The sequence below is a fragment of the Balaenoptera musculus genome, chromosome X, assembly GCF_009873245.2.
Source record: "Balaenoptera musculus isolate JJ_BM4_2016_0621 chromosome X, mBalMus1.pri.v3, whole genome shotgun sequence".
In the NCBI taxonomy this organism is placed as follows: domain Eukaryota; kingdom Metazoa; phylum Chordata; class Mammalia; order Artiodactyla; family Balaenopteridae; genus Balaenoptera; species Balaenoptera musculus.
In genome coordinates this window covers 57,591,805-57,608,284 of record NC_045806.1, presented here as the reverse complement: position 1 = coordinate 57,608,284, position 16,480 = coordinate 57,591,805, and the positions used below count along the sequence as shown (strand labels likewise).

At 39.8% G+C, this 16,480-nt stretch overlaps 1 protein-coding gene across 13 annotated transcripts in view; it reads right to left on the bottom strand.

Moving 5' to 3' along the window:
* The window catches only part of TAF1 (TATA-box binding protein associated factor 1), a 93,234-nt gene that overhangs the window by 75,308 nt on the left and 1,446 nt on the right, over positions 1-16,480 (bottom strand). For 9 of the 13 annotated variants that reach the window (XM_036839226.1, XM_036839222.1, XM_036839221.1 and 6 more), the window contains exons 3-18: positions 16,340-16,456; positions 12,839-12,958; positions 11,473-11,714; positions 10,887-11,105; positions 10,278-10,496; positions 9,717-9,924; positions 7,978-8,154; positions 7,484-7,611; positions 7,283-7,390; positions 6,992-7,165; positions 6,376-6,549; positions 6,042-6,146; positions 4,061-4,261; positions 3,750-3,891; positions 3,207-3,337; positions 2,476-2,556 (exon numbers count right to left, since the gene is read on the bottom strand). In XM_036839226.1, the coding sequence (XP_036695121.1) occupies positions 2,476-2,556; positions 3,207-3,337; positions 3,750-3,891; positions 4,061-4,261; positions 6,042-6,146; positions 6,376-6,549; positions 6,992-7,165; positions 7,283-7,390; positions 7,484-7,611; positions 7,978-8,154; positions 9,717-9,924; positions 10,278-10,496; positions 10,887-11,105; positions 11,473-11,714; positions 12,839-12,958; positions 16,340-16,456 (2,546 nt within the window). Of the gene's footprint in view, positions 1-2,475; positions 2,557-3,206; positions 3,338-3,749; positions 3,892-4,060; positions 4,262-6,041; positions 6,147-6,375; positions 6,550-6,991; positions 7,166-7,282; positions 7,391-7,483; positions 7,612-7,977; positions 8,155-9,716; positions 9,925-10,277; positions 10,497-10,886; positions 11,106-11,472; positions 11,715-12,838; positions 12,959-16,339; positions 16,457-16,480 lie in introns of those variants that run through there. The other 4 variants (XM_036839230.1, XM_036839225.1, XM_036839229.1 and 1 more) reach the window with 2 other exon arrangements.

Here is a 16,480-nt window from a genome sequence, read left to right as displayed (position 1 = left end):
AGTGTGTGTGTGTGAAAAAAAATAAATAAAAAAATAAATAAAAATAAAACTGCAATGACAGACCACTTCACACCCACTATAGGCGGGCAATAATAATAACAGCAATAATAATAAATAGAAAATAACAAGTGTTGATAAGGATGTTGGAACACTGGAACCCTCATACACTGCTAGTAGGAATGTAGATGGTGCAGCCACTGTGGAAAAGTCTGGCAGTTCCTCCAAAGGTAAAACAGAGTTACCATACAACCCAGCAATTTCACTTCTAGGTATTTGCCCCCCCTGCCAAAAAAAATGTATGTCCATATAAAGATTTATACATGGATATTTAAGGCAGCTTTATTCATAATAGCCAAAAACTGGGAACAACCAAAATGCCCTTTGACAGGTGATTAAACAAACTGTAGTACATCCATACTGTGGTATACTACGCAGCAATAAAAGGAACAAACTATTAATACACACAACCACCTGGATGAATCTCAACATAATTAGAGTGAAGAACACAGACAAGAAAAAATTTACACTTTCAACAAATGGTGCTGGGAAAATAGAATACCCATGTACAAAATAATGAAGGTGGACCTTTACTTTACACCATAAAGAAAAATTAACTCAAAATGGGACAAACACTGAAATGTAAGAACTAACAATGTAAAACTCTTAGAAGAAAAGACAGGGGAAAAGCTTCCCGACACTGGATCTGGCAATGATCTCCTGGATATGGAACCAAAAGCACAAGCGACAAAAGTAAAATTAGGTAAACTGGACTACATCAAAATTTAAAATTTCTCAGCAACAAAGGACACAACAGAGTGAAAGGCAACCTATGGAATGGGAGAAAATATTTGCATAACATATATCTGAAAAGAGGTTAACACCCAGAATATATAAACTCCTGCAACGCAACCACAAAAAGCAAACAACCCAATTCAAAAATGGGCAAAGGGCTTGAACAGACATTTCTCAAAATAAGGCATACGAATGGCCAACAAGCACATGAAAAGACACTAATCATCAGGGAAATGCAAATCAAAACCACACTAAGATACCACCTCACACCCATTGAGATAGCTACTTATCAAAAAAACAATAAATAACAAATGCTGACGAAAGTGTGGGGATGTTGGAACTCTTATACACCATTGATAGAAATGTAAAACAGTGCAGATGCTTTGAAAAACATTATGGAGGTTCCTCAAAAAACTATTGATAAAAATAGAATTATCATATGATCCAGTAATTCCATTTCTGGGTATATATGCAAAAGAATTGAAAGCAAGGTCTTGAAGAGATATTTGCTCACCCATGTTCATAGCAGCACTATTCACAACAGCCAAGAGGTGGAAACAATGCAAATGTCCATCAATGGATGAATGGATAACCAAAATAATATTCCATGGTATATGTGTGTGTGTATACACATCACAGAATATTATTCAGCCTTAAAAAGGAAGGAAGGGCTTCCCTGGTGGCGCAGTGGTTAAGAATCTGCCTGCCAATGCAGGGGACACGGGTTCGAGCCCTGGTCCGGGAAGATCCCACATGCCGCGGAGCAACTAAGCCCATGCGCCACAACTACTGAGCCTGCGCTCTAGAGCCCATGCGCCACAACTACTGAAGCCTGCGCGCCTAGAGCCCATGCTCTGCAACAACAGAAGCCCGCACTCCACAACGAAGAGTAGCCCCCACTCGCCACAACTAGAGAAAGCCTGCGTGCAGCAACAAAGACCCAACACAGCCAAAGATAATAAAAAACAAAACAAAAACTCTCAAAAAAAAAAAAGGAAGGAAATTCTGACACATGCTACAACCTGAATGAACCTTAAGAATATTATCCCAGATGAAATAAATCAGTGATATAAAAACAAATACTGTATGATTCCACTTAGGTGAAGTACCTAAAGTAGTAAAATTCATAGGGACAGAAAGTAAAATGGTGGTTGCCAGGGGCTAGGGGAGGGAAAAATGGGGAATTACTGTTTAATGGGTAATAGAGCTTCAGTTTTGCAAGATGGAAAGAGTTCTGGAGATTGGTTGTATAACAGTGTGAATGTACTTAACACTACTGACTACACACTTAAAGGTTAAGATGGTAAATTTTGTGTATGTATTTTACCAATTAAAAAAAAAAAGAGTACATGTAACTGTATGATTCCATTTATCTAAAATTCTAAAAAGTGCAAACTAATCTATAGTGACAGGAAGCACATCAGTGGTTGTCAAGGGACAGGGAGGGTAGAGAGAAGGGAGGAGAGAGGAGAAAGGGATTTCAAAGAGGCATGAAGAAACTTTTGGGGGTGACAGATACACTCATTATCTTGTCACGACAATTTCACAGGTATAAACATACAACAAAACGTACCAAATAGTACACTTTAAACATGTGCCGTTTATTGTATGTCAATCATCTCAATAAAGCTGTTTTTTCAAAAAAGGATAAACGGGATGTACTAATAAAGATTAAAGCTGTACCTCATCATCAATCTTCATCTGGAAATCTTCCTCATTTTCTTCTTCTGGAGCAAAAAAGGACTTCTCACCATAGCCAGCATCCTGGAAGAGGACAAATCCATGCGTAAGACAAAGCACAAGTTTCAATGAATACCAAGTACAGAACACCAAAGCCCATTTTGCATAAAGAATGGATTCTGTAAAGTCTTAGGCGTACCTATCACCATTCTACATCCTTAGGCTAATACATGTGGATAGTTAAGGCCCATAAGGAAGCGAAATAGAGATGCTCATTAACTCAGTGGGACAGAGCTGTGCTATCCCACCCCAGCTAGATCTTTCCTATTTTGGCCTGATAAGGACATTATGCTTCTCTAAACCACATGTCCAGCATCATCATCATCTCTGCCCACCTGGAAGGCTATGGAAAACAACTAAGAAGTACTTTCCCTGCTAACACACCTGTCTTACAAAGAACAGAGATTAAAACCACCACCCAAATGAATGAGCAACCATTTTCAAAGCAAAACAATATGCCCTAAGTCCCTCACTAAGCCTTCCCACTGGTATTTAGCTACAATGCAGTTTACCCCAGAACTGATGTACACAGAGTACATCATACAGTTTGACTTTATAAATAATTGGTAATAATCTAGTAACCATCATTCGTAAGCCAGTGAGAAAAGTCTTCATCCTCATCTCTCTGAAAGAAACCCATAGGCATAAGTAGTGCCTAAGAGGAAGGTGTTCACCTTCAGCCGCTGCTCTGCAGCTATCATGCTATAATAAGCGCAGCACTGCTCTGGAGACACCATAGCCCTGATCTCCTCCTCAGTTGGTAAACGAAAATCAGACTTCAGCACCCACCAGTTTGAGTCCATGCCTAGAAAAGATAGAGAAAATGAGACCATTCTGAATCCCAAAGGCCCTTTCATTGACAGCCAACAGGGATGGCAAAACAAGACTGAACTAGGCAATGTCCTAGAAGGTATCAGGCCTAGCCACAGTTAGCCTGACTGTCCGGCAAAGAAAAGCCCTGCTGCTAGGTTTCCTACATCTCACGTAAGACATCCAACAATCCCACTGAATTTCCTGACAGGCAAGATTAAATAGCAAAAAAAAAAAAATTAAATAGTAATCAGAGCCTCCATAATTAGAAGATTTGCTACCTCCTTTTGATGACTTTATTGTTTTTTTCTATTTTATTAACTGTATGTTTATCCTTTTAACTGGAAGCCCTAATTCCTTTCTTGGAGAGAGGCAGAGAGGACATATAATCAGTCACAACCGATGACCTGTGCGTTTGAAGTCAGCGCAGAGCTTTAGCCTCTTCCGGATGCTGCTTTCTGAATGGGAAGGAAAGGCTTTTTTTATATCTTCCATTCGGATCCGCCGTGGCCGATCTTTACTCTTCCAGAACAGGCGGTAAATAAAAACCTGCCCAACAAACCGAATTTTTTTTATTTGGCAAAGTAAGGATAAAAGTCCTCCCCAGGGCCCCTTCCCCTGCTAATCCCCTATGTGTTTTGATCTTTCCTGCTGTGCCCCCAAATCCACATATCCTTTGACGTACACCCAGACCCCCTCCCTATCCTCTCATTCTTACCTGGAGAAAGTCTCGAATATGTGTATTGGCCCTTTTGGAGTTGGGCCCAGGAACTTCAAACAAGGGGCACTGCTGTCCAACCACAAAAATATCCACTAATTCTCGAATATAGTAACCTTGTCTTGTGCGAATGATAAGGAAGTCAGTTTCTGGCATCTTATGAAGATAAATTGGAGCACGAAAAAGATTGTTCTCAAATGCCTAACAAAAATAAAAACACAAAAGTTATATACAGAGAAACCCTGGAAATTTAGTAAACTAATGAGAAAGGAAAATCAAGCTTGTTTGCTCTCTATCCCCATTATGCCATCTAAGGTGTATCGAATAACGTAAACAAATTATAACATGGAATATCAAATGGGATTAGACAGATAATTTTTTACCCACTGGCTACCTTTAAGAGTCAGTAGTGGGGAAATTACAGGATTTGGATTCAGATGACACTGGCTCTGCTACTCACTGTATGATGTCAGATAAATTACTTAATATCTATGAGCTTAATTTTCCTCATCTACAAAATGGAGATATTTAAAACGCCTATACCTCACACGATTGCTATAAAGATTACATATGAAAATCACTTTATAAACTAACAAGTACCATACTACTACCCTAGACCTAGCATAGCCCTTGACATAATATGTGAGATCAAAACATTTGTTAAGTAAATTAATAAAAAAATAAAACAACAAAAACAACTAATGAATTAGAAAGTGTGCTAGAAAAGACAGACCAAACATGCAGGACAGAAACATTTGAGCTTGTTTAAGTAGCAGCCAGATGAGGATCAACTATCACAAGAACCTGTGATTCTAAGGAAAGACTTCTCAAAAAAATCAGAAAAGTAGAAAAGAGAGAGGATCTTCAATAGATAGGTGTGGAAAGAAAATTCTAAATGTGGAAAAGAGTTACAGGAGAAGGTAAAAAGGGATCTCTCTGAGAGACTACAAAAGTAGCCACAAAAGAAGGGGATGGACTGGTAGAAAATCTCAATAGCAAGTTACAGGGATAGGAACTCCAGGAACAGTATGAAGGTGATACTCAAAATTTGGTGGGAAATGGACTACAGATGTAAAGGATAAAAAAACAATGTGCTTTGTGGATGTTTTAAGAGAATAAGCAATAGAAACAATGGAATAAAGTAGGTACAAGAGCAGGCAAAATGGTTAAGCTTGCCAAGAGAAATGAAGTGGGGCGGGAGTGGGGGGGGGAACAAGGTAGAAGAGTGCTAAAGATTTCCTCACATCATTTGTGGACCTCTGTGCCTTCCCTTAACAAGATATGTAAAAGCTAGGTTAGCAGAGGGCATCTCTATACCCATCAGAACAAAGAGGGGAAAAAACCATTTCACTACAGCTGGGGACTGTAAGTAGCACAGTTCAGGGTGGTTCAATACTCAAAATGACCACGACTACTATTATCAAAACATACCCATCTTACACATACAAATTAAACATTCATAAATTAACTATAGTAAATTTTTTTTTAAGATTTTTTTTTAATGTGGACCACTTTTAAAGCCTTTATTGAATTTGTTACAATACTGCTTCTGTTTTATGTTTTGGTTTTTTGGCCCTGAGGCATGTGGGATCTTAGCTCCCCAACCAGGGATCGAACCTGCAACCCCTGCATTGGAAGGTGAAGTCTTAACCACTGGACCACCAGGGAAGTCCCTATAGTAAATTATTAATCCCAGGTTGACTTCCCTATGCCACCCAGATGTTTCTGGATTTCTTACCACTATGTATTTTCAAAAAACTATTTCAAATTTAACTTACTGAATAACATAATAAGGAGCCAGTTTCAATAAAAAGATGCAAAAAATTTTTGGATTATAATCATTTTTAGTTTATATTGCTCTTTCCCATATTTGATGTATAAATAGTATCTCAATCAACTAGAATTGGTCCTTTCCGGGCTGACTAGCTCCTCATCTGTCAATTTCCTTAGGAAAGAGTTACAACAGGAAATAATTCCTCACCTGAAGTAATTGTCCAGGATGGAGTGAGCCTAGAAAAGGAGATGTATGGCAGTAAACAGTTTCTCCATATTTACAATCTGGGGCTCCGGGATCTTTTCCGGGTTTCTATAAGGAATGCAGCAGACCCAGTTATTATCCCAGAATATAATCAATAAGCCTACACAAAATATTCTATGAGCATAGCATTCTACTAATAGTACTACCTGCAAAATGGATATCATTCCTTCCTCCCAATAAATTTCTAGTATAAAATAACAAAATACACGTTCACATATGATCACTGGATATTTAACTACAGCTATACTAACAACAAAGATTTTCTGAGCAGACTCACCCGCTTATAGTAGTTTTTAATCTTGGTTGCCATGCCAACCTGCATCATTAATGGTCCATTTTCCTCACTATATTCTGCAAGAATAAGATCTCCATCTTTGCCTGTGAGGTCCTGAGGTGTGCGCATGAAAAACATCTCTCCACCACCTGAAGCTTGCCTCTCTTGTTCTCTCATCTGCCGAGAACAAAGACAATATGGTACAGCTACTGACAGGACAATAATTACAGAGTGATGTTGTTCACTGAGACATCAAAAACTTTTACTTGCCTTTTTTTTTTCCAACTTCATAGCAAAAATTGTCAAACATAAAGTCAAAACTATGAACACCTATTATCCCACCACTTAGATGTAACTTTATATTTTGCCATATTTGTTTTATCTGTAACTATCTCTCAACAGATTTTGCTGAACCGTTTTTCAAAGTTGCAGTTACCATGGCACTTCACAGCATTTTCACATGCATCTCCCAAGGACATTCTCCTAAATAACCACAATAACATTCTATCACATCTAAGAAAATAAATAATTTCCTAGTATCATCTAATATCCAGTCCATCTCCCCCATTTGTACTCCAATGTCTTTTATAGCTGTTTTCTTCTAACCAAGATAACCAACCTTAGCCTTCTTTTTGATGTGCTTTAGCAAGGGCTGGACTGAGTGGGGACCTGGCTGAGATAGTGCCCCAAAAGAGTACTTCTTCAGAGGTGGGCGATGGAACTGCCGTAGTTTAATGGGCCCCATGTGGGTGGGAAAGAAGGGCTGCCGTAATTCCACAGCAGGAATTGAGTGCTAAGACAGAAATATAAGGGTTCAAATTAAACTCCAGCCTAGGCAAGATTTACCCATATCCTCCATCAGAAGAAAGCAGTGGTTCCCATTCACCACAGAAAAAAATGCTACTTTTACCTGGATAATATTTCCTCCAAAGGTGCCTCGAAGACCCTGTTGCTTAGGGTAGTAATATTCATCATTGGAGAGATTCCATGGATCTTTCACTTCTGGCTGAGACATGTTCTAATGATACATCATCAAACCTTAGTCAGACTACCCTTCTCCATTACCTTTCTTTGTTCTTCTAAACACCAAACCCCTTTTCCCTTCACAGACCTGCTGTGGTTCCTCCTTGATGACTCCTGTTTTCCCTAACAGAATTCGACTCTTCTTCAGAGATGATTCCTTCTTACTCTCCTTGGAGGGAGAGTTAGAAGTAGCCTCTTCCTTTTCATCTGGAATTTCTGAGGAAACAAAAGTCACCCTGGAGTTGTTATCCCTGAAGATTCACCTTTCCTACTGACACCTTTGCAATTCCTAACCAGATTTCTCATCCTTCTCCAGACCACTTCTACTCCATGATTAACTCCAACCAAACTACACTCCTGACATCTCCAAGGTACTACTTTCCAACATTCCTACCTTATGAGTTTTCCCTAAACAATACACAAATACTAGCAACTGACAGCCACAACTTTGCTGTCTCAAACTGCTATCAAGAAGCTTCTAGTCTTGACCTTCCCAACCCTTCTGATTTGCTCCTGCCCCAGACATTAGCAGAGCAAGCTGTCAATTATGGAGGAGAAACACTGACCCAGCCAGTACCATACCCAAAATGAGGTTCTCATCATTGGGATCAAGTGTCAAAACAGGAGGCTCCAGGAACCGGGGCATGGCCTGAGCATCCCAAATGATATTGTCCTCCCAGCGTCCATACACTAGCTCCTCATTGTCAATGGGAAAAATGGAGTACCAAGGTTTGTCATCATCCAGGGTTGCTGCAAAACCTAGTCAAAACATGAGGAAACAATAACAAACAAAACATTTATGCCCCCTTCAATTCTAGCAAAGGGAAAAGGAGCAAATGCTAGTAGTTACTCATGTGGCTACTGAAAAGGAACCTAGTGGATACAGTGTACTTTTAAAAATGTTGCAGGGCCTCCTTGGTGGCGCAGTGGTTGAGAGTCTGCCTGCCAATGCAGGGTACACGGGTTCGAGCCCTGGTCTGGGAGGATCCCACGTGCTGCAGAGCAACTGGGCCCGTGAGCCACAACTACTGAGCCTGCGAGTCTGGAGCCTGTGCTCCGCAACAAGAGAGGCCTCGATGGTGAGAGGCCCGCGCACCGTGATGAGGAGTGGCCCCTACTTGCCGCGGCTGGAGAGAGCCCTCGTGCAGAAACGAAGACCCAACACAGCCATAAATAAATAAATAAAAATCTTAAAAAAAAAAAAAAATGTTGCAGACAAAAATGTTCACTGCAATGTTTTTTTATAATAGTCAAAATTTAAACAGCTAAATGTTTAATAACGGACTGATTAAATAAATTATGGTAATAAATGATGGTAAAATATGCTAACAATAAACGTAGTAAAATATATTATATTTAAAATACAATAATTATTGGTAAATTATGAAAACATCCATGTATGACTGCTATGTAACTAATAAAGTGTTTAGATAGAAGGGAAGGAAAAAGAAAAAAAACTATTTCTTAGATTTAGAAGACATTTTTGGTTTTCCTCTGAATTATAAAAGAAATCCAGATTAACTCAAGAAAATTTGGAAAATACAGGAAAGGTATAAAGAAAACTGCGAAGCTGTTTGTGATCTTACAAACTAGAAGGAACCACTGGGAATCCCATAGTATATTCCCTTTTAGTAAACTTTCTGTTTATATAGTGTGTTTTTCTTTTTCACTTATGCAAACAGGGTATCAAATATGCCCCTTCATATCTGGGGTTTTTTTTCCATTTAAAATGAGTTTCCCATGTCATAAAACATTTTTATGAAGAGCTTTAAATGACGTAAAATAATATTACATTACGTGAAAAACACAACATGTAAAATTGTACCTATAGGAATGAGCTCAGCTATATACACACAAAAGACAGAAAACTGAAAGAAAAATACACCAAAAAGTTAAAGCTGATAGTCTCTAGATTGTAGGATTACCAGTGATTTTTGACACTGTACTGTATCTTCAAAGTTTTCTACATTAAGCATAGCATACCTTTTTTGAGTGTCCACGTGTATTTAAGGAGGAAAAAAGCAAATTCTAGAATGATAAAGATAAAGGGCCTTTGGAAACAAAAGTAGACTATAAAGATAAAAGCATTGTTACAGTTCAGAAAGATCTTTAACTTCAAAGTAGTTTTCACATTTTTCTAATGAGAAATCAGAGTCCAACCTAGCTCATTAACAGTGTAAAAAAAACATTACAGACTAGAATCAGGGCTCAGATCCAAAACATTTCACTGTCCCTCAGCAGCCAAGATCACAGCTAAGCCTACTTAAGATGACTGAGATGAAGGACAGTTTGTGCTGGACACAGCAGGCATAGATGCACACCTTGTTGAACATTGTAAGCCATGGCATTCCTAGTCATGCTGGAAGGAAGCCAGCCTGCCAAGCTTGCACGCTGTGGTTTTGTCCCTTTGTGTTTGACATCCTCCCCATCCCAGATGATATCATCCTCCCAATGCAGCTGTGTCACCATCAGGAAGTTTTCATCAGCCAGAAGATCAGTGCCACTGCTTTCCTCAAGTTTCCTGAAGTCCTACACAAGCAGGAGAGAAACAACAAATCCCTGAATGGTCACTCGTCAGAGTTCCCACTCCAAATCCCACAACAGATACATCAAATGTGGTCTCTGACTTGAGAGAAGAACCTGATGACGAAGGGGTATCTGCCTCCTCCCACTCCTAGTCTGGTGCAGCACTCATCTCACAAACAGAATCCTTGCAGTGGGGCCAAGTTGCCAGGGTGATATACCACACCAAACAAAAGGCTTGGACACCTCAATCTCCCACCAAGGAAACCCTACCTAGTGTCTCCCCAGTTGAAAAGTAAAGTAAAACTGATAGGGCTCTGGGCACAGTGATTCCTTTCTTACATACCAGTGTTACTTACCTCCATCATTCTACATTTCATCACAGGTTCAAGTTCCATCTTTCTCAGTTTGAAGCCATAGTCAAACCCACTGCCATCTTCAGGAACACCCAGCATATCATACCACAGTCTAGCAGGACCATAACGCCACTCAGCCACTCTTGGTTTGGTGTCTGTCACTTTATCTGTATCTCCAGTTGACTGGGAAAACTTGGACTCCACAGGAGCCATCATTGTGATCTGTAACAGAATAAAGTAGAGGGGAGGAAGATATCCTGATCCCAGATGCCCTAAGGCTACAGGGAGTTAACAGGCAGGAGGGGAACTTAGAGGAGCCATAAGGATGATTCTTGAACAGGACTGCAGTTAGAATGTAAACAATGGAGGTATATCATGGCATACTCTATCATTCAACTTTCCTACTCATCAGTGTATCACCATCTGCCTGCCCCCAATACTTTTCTATTACAACAGGGAAGGGACAGCCACTGGGATTGAAATCGTGATTACTTAATGATAATCAGCACAGGACACTGCCTGCTAAGGTATTATTTTCAATTTAGACATAAGCTAGGGAGAACTCATTTGTTCCCCTCTTAGATCTTAATTCCAGATCTCTACTTTGCCTACTTCATCATCAGAGAGACACTGCTCTGGAGGTGGTGGTGGAGCGTAGTCGTAGTTCCACAAAGATTTCTGGTTGACTTCTGATTCTACTGAGCACTCCACCTCCTGGATCTGCTCTTCCTGTATTAGTTCACGGTGCTTCTTCTTCCTCTTTCTCCGAGCACTCCGCCAAACAGATGGGACATTCTTCCCTGGTCCAAAAAGACGTAGGAAGCGTAACACCTAGAACACAAAACATGCTTCTATGTCAGAGACTCAATGTCAGATAGGAAAACAGTAGCTCTGAGTCTGGAAACTCCCTTGAGGATTCTACTCAACTGTGAGGGAGGGATCAAGAAATGCTGAACTCAGATTTATAACATCTACCAAGAAAGTAAAGTGCTCCTTAATAATTTGGACTAGTTCTTTTAAAACAGAAAGGACAACTTCTAATGAGAATTATATAAATCACATGTACTATCAATGCACAAAACTTAAAAAAAGGAAACCTTTAGATTCTACCCATTCCGTATTCAGTATCTTAACAACACAACCCAGTATCTACAAGAGGGCAGTGGTTTGCAATGTGGGCATTCTCCATAGGAAGTACCTTCCCAGGACGAAATTCTGGGAAAAGTTCTGTGACACTCGGCAACAGCTTGGTGGCATCATGCTGCATAATCCCAGCCAATGGTAGGGTCAGCTTTCCATCCTCAGATTCTGCCTGTGTTGCTTCCTGAGGTCCCATCTCAGATTCTGAGTCAGAGGAACTACTGAAGTCCACTTTCTCTGAGGCCAAAGAGGAAGGGGCAATGATGGAGGGCAAGATGATGCCTTCTCCATCCTCAGACACTGCAACAAGGAAGAGAAACCCCTTTGGCATGTAACTGTGAGCATATTTCCTCAAATTCAGCCAACACCCACTCTAGGCTTAAGCATGGCTCAGTGGCAGGGGATACAGTTCCAAGCACCCAGATTACTAGTATGCAACCCAGAAAACTCATTCCAACTCATTATCTCCCACCATCCCCAACTCACCTTGTACCTGGTACCCTGGGGTTGTGATGAGAGAAAACAAACACTATTACTACATTTACTACTTTCTGTAAGTATATTAGGTTAAAGAAATGTGACCAATAGAAAAATTACATAACACTTTTATACCAGTCAGGCCTCATGTCCGATTCAGGGACCCATAAACTGGAGAGATTTTTTAAGCCCACAGGGTAACAATGAAATTATTTAGCATAAAATAAGATCTATGCCACAAAGTTACCAAATGCAGACTTAGCCTGCAGACTAAGAAGGAAATGGCTTAAAACTCTTAATAGGAGACACTTAGGTTGACATAAGCCTCAAAATACAGGAGATCAAAGACACTGCTCTTCCCCAATCTTCTAGCCTAGAACAGGGTTACTTACTGCTGTTGCAGACATAGGAATAGGTGAGATGATCATTAAAGACCCTGCCTTTGAAATCTCTGACTCTGACAGCTGGCTCTAAATGACTTATACACATTCTAGGTGCCTTCCTATTTAATCATTTCTTTTAAAGAGAGTCATCTAAACAGGTAGTTTCCAAATACCAGTACAGATCAGTTGCATCAGAAATTACTTGGGGGAATTCTCTGAAATCCCTGAGCTCTACCTCAGATCTTCTGAATCAGATTCTCCAAGGGTGAGAGTCAGAAATCTGTATTTTTTTTAAAGACTTGAGGTGATGCTGATGGGCAGCCAGATTTGAGAACCACACTGACCTAAACTACTTTTTCTTGAGCGCATGTTAAAATACTGTTGTCAAATGTTTTAAAAGTAAAATTTCCCTTTAATACTGAAATTTGAAAATTGTATGAATCACTTCTAGAAGTTGTGTCTTTTCCTAGCAGCTTAATTTTGATAGCCCCCTATGAGCATGCCAAAAATTTGGATCAGGAATGGAACTTGCTCCTTAGACAAAAATAGACAGTCTCTACTTACCACCAGTAATAGCATCCTGGTCCTTATCCTTCTTCATTGGTCCTGGGGGTGGAGGTGGAGGAGGCATCAACTTGCAATCAATGTCTTCACAATCAGCATCATAGTCATCCTCATCATAATCTAATAAAACCAAGAAAGTGATCTCCTCAATATCCAGAATGTCACACAACAGCCTTGAGCTCCCTTGTCATTCAAGAATTTAAAGCACCACATGAAGAACTAGGCAGATGCCTTGAGAACACACAACAGATGCAGCTTCTGCCTTCAGAAAGAGATGACACCATATCACCAAGTGCTGTTAACACCATGTATATCTCATACAGGAATTTAGGAAGCTCCCAAGAACTGTTTAAAACCTTTGCTCCTTCTCCTGGTCAAACCCTGTTCCTTTATTTTCATGCTACTCAATCTCATAACTGAATTTAACATTCTTCTTTCCTCTGTCAGCTTAAGACTGGACTTTTTTCTCACCTCCCAAGTCTTTGACACATTTTTTTCTGTCTACCTTCTATAGTCTGTTATTCTTTTCACTACCCTTTAACCAGTGGCATCACTCAATACTTAGTCCTGAACACTCTGCTTTTATTCCTCTATACACTCTCCATTCCCTTTCTAAAGAATCACATTTATCCAGACTAAACTCAAATCTGATATGTCTTGCCCTGACTTAGCCCCTCTACGATTGCACTGCATGTTCTGCTGCCTGAAGAGCTTTTCCATTCATATATTCAACAACTGCATTTTGTATCACACTGAAATATCCTTCAACTCTTTTAAATTCCCTTTTGTTACTATCAATACCACCTCCATCCTCATTTTCCCAGCTTATGATTTTAGCCTCCTGTCTCCTTCATCAATCTCTTACCCCCAACACACCTTTTCCAATCAATCATTAATAGTAGTCATTATAGCAACTTCTATTCACTGAGCTCCCATTATGTGCCATGTACTTTTAGCTACTTTACCTATAATCCTCCCAATAATGCTGCAAAGTAGGAATTATTCTGAGATACAGAAGTGAAGTGACTTAGGGTCATACATGTTTTAAGTGACAAAGTCAGAATTCAAGTGAAGTGACTTAGGGTCATACATGTTTTAAGTGACAAAGTCAGAATTCAATCCTGGTTTAACAACAAAGTGTCTTTCCAACACGCTTCCTCACTCACCAAGTCCTACCGATGTTTTATCAGCAACTCTCAAGTCTGACCCTGCCTATCATTTTCCACAATTGTCACCCTACTCCAGACCTTGATAACTTTACATCTAGCCCACAAGAACTGTCTCCAAGTTAGTCTGCTCCTTTACCCTTTTTCTAATCAAAACCCCAAAGCAACAAGCATCACTTTTCATTTTCATTTAGGAAGGAAAGACAACTAACATTTATGGAGCATCCACCATGACACTGTCCTATGTAGGTGCTTTCATACCATGTGATAATGAACTTGAATTCCCACCAAAGTCCTATTAATGAGGTAGGTATTAATACACTTACTGCAGAAAAAAAACTGACAGATTATTACAAATGAGATATCCAAGCCTCAGAGACTGAGCAACTTTCCCAGGGTCAAACTAAATATGGAGTTGGGACTTGAACCTATGACATTCTGACTCCAAAGTCCATCTTCTTTTCATTATACCATCCTGCTTCTTACTCAACAATCTATATCAGTTTACAATTCTTTATGGCAGCAAACCCCAAGTAATGCATGTACATAAAGGTGCTGTCAAATTGCTCTATGGTTGGTTCTTACTATTTGGTGTTTGTTTTCCACTCCTTCCAAGAAAACCTGCTGGCCAATTCCCCGCACACTACTTGCTTATTTCTATCTCCAAACCTTTATGCAAGCCATGTTTCCAAACCACAATACCCTGCTGCGTCCTCTTCATCAAACCTTATCTTTCAAAATTTTGCTCAAAATTCACCTCCATGAAGCCTCTTCTAATGACCTCCATCTACTTCTAATTATTCCAAAGAAACACCCTTATCAATCAAGCCGTGTGAAGGGGCCAATGCCAGGGAAGGAGGAAGCTAAGGGCATAGATAAAGGTACCGTCAGAGGACAAGAGAACTTGGAAATGAGCTTCCCACACTACTGAGACTCTATCAAATACAGCATCCTCCTTTTCCAGGAGGTCAGCTCACACAACCCAACTAAGAACCACTCACCTATCCTCTTCCTTACCATCCCTAGCCAAGACAACAAATCCAAAACTGAAAATTACAACATGCCCTGAAAAATCAGAGCTGCTACCACCTCCCCCTCAGCCTATGTCAGGGTGCTCAAACAAATAGTTATGCTATTTGACTTAGCTAGTCTGGCAGCCCTTCAAAATTAAGTATAACACTCTATACAGAAATATGAGCTGGCAACTAGTTTATGTCTTCTTATTATTAATAATTATGTTTTGCATTCATTTATCTCACCTTCCCCAAATGATAACAATATCCCTGAAAGTAAGGCCTGTATCTTCTATTTTTCTAGGTTACTTCTTGTGTATGTGGTGCAGTTAATTCTCTTTATATAAGAAGCACCCAAATCTATTAACTGGCTCTGAAGAAACTAAGTTCAGCTCTTTACCAAGGTTTTATCTGTACTTCTCAGCAGCCTGAAATCTAATTCAAAGAGGTGGATAATGAATAAACAGTGAACAACTTCACACAAAGTCCCAAACAGTGAAAGGTAGTATAGGGCAGTGGAAAGAATGAACTAGGATCAGCAAGTCTAGGTTCCAGACTACAGAGCCGAGCTCCTCAAAAATCAGAAAATGGATTTTATTATCTTTGTACTTTACTATCACAGTTTATAGGACATAACGGGTGCTCAATGCCTAATAAACTGAAATGCTGAATTAGAAGGTCTGCCACTAGCTAACTACAGAACTTTTGATAAAGTTCCACATTTTATTAAAGTTTTCTGAAGTTCCAGGTTTCCATATCTATGAGGAGGTAAAGAATAAATAACCACTAAAACCCCTTCAAACTCTGACATTTTGATTCTATAATGTAGCACCTTATACCAGGGAGGAAAACCTATGTTGTGAGCAAGCATTAAGCGCACTGTGTCGCCCAGGTAGTGAGTGATTAACAGAAGTTGAGCCGATAAATACATGTGCTCGTTTATATACAACATTGCATACTTAATCTTTCTTGAACTACCAATTCCTTGAGGGCAAAGACTGAGTTTAAATAGCATCTAAAACAGTACTGTGAACCCCATAGGTACTCAAATACCAGATGATAAGGAGAAAAGAATTATCATCCTTATTTGGCATTCACCAAGAATTTGGGACTAACCAGTATGAGGAATAAAAGCCTGAGTATAGTAACGCTGCCCCAGAACACAAAAGAGGACAGCAGCTACTTGGAACTGAGCTGACAAAGGGAGAGAAGCAAAGACATAAAGAGCAGAAACAATGACAGAAAGCTTGGATAGAAACAAACTGGACTACACAGCAAGAAAATGTACTGGAGTGCTCTTACTGATGGCACCAAAGAATCACCTGCATGGCAAAGGGGCTGCAAGGTCCCCATTGTTTGCTGGTATCTTCGGCTTTCATCTTCTGCTACCTCATTAATGTCTGAATAGTCCACAGCATCTTCTGTACTCCTGATCCATCCTATAAATAAAAGGGGGGGTAGAT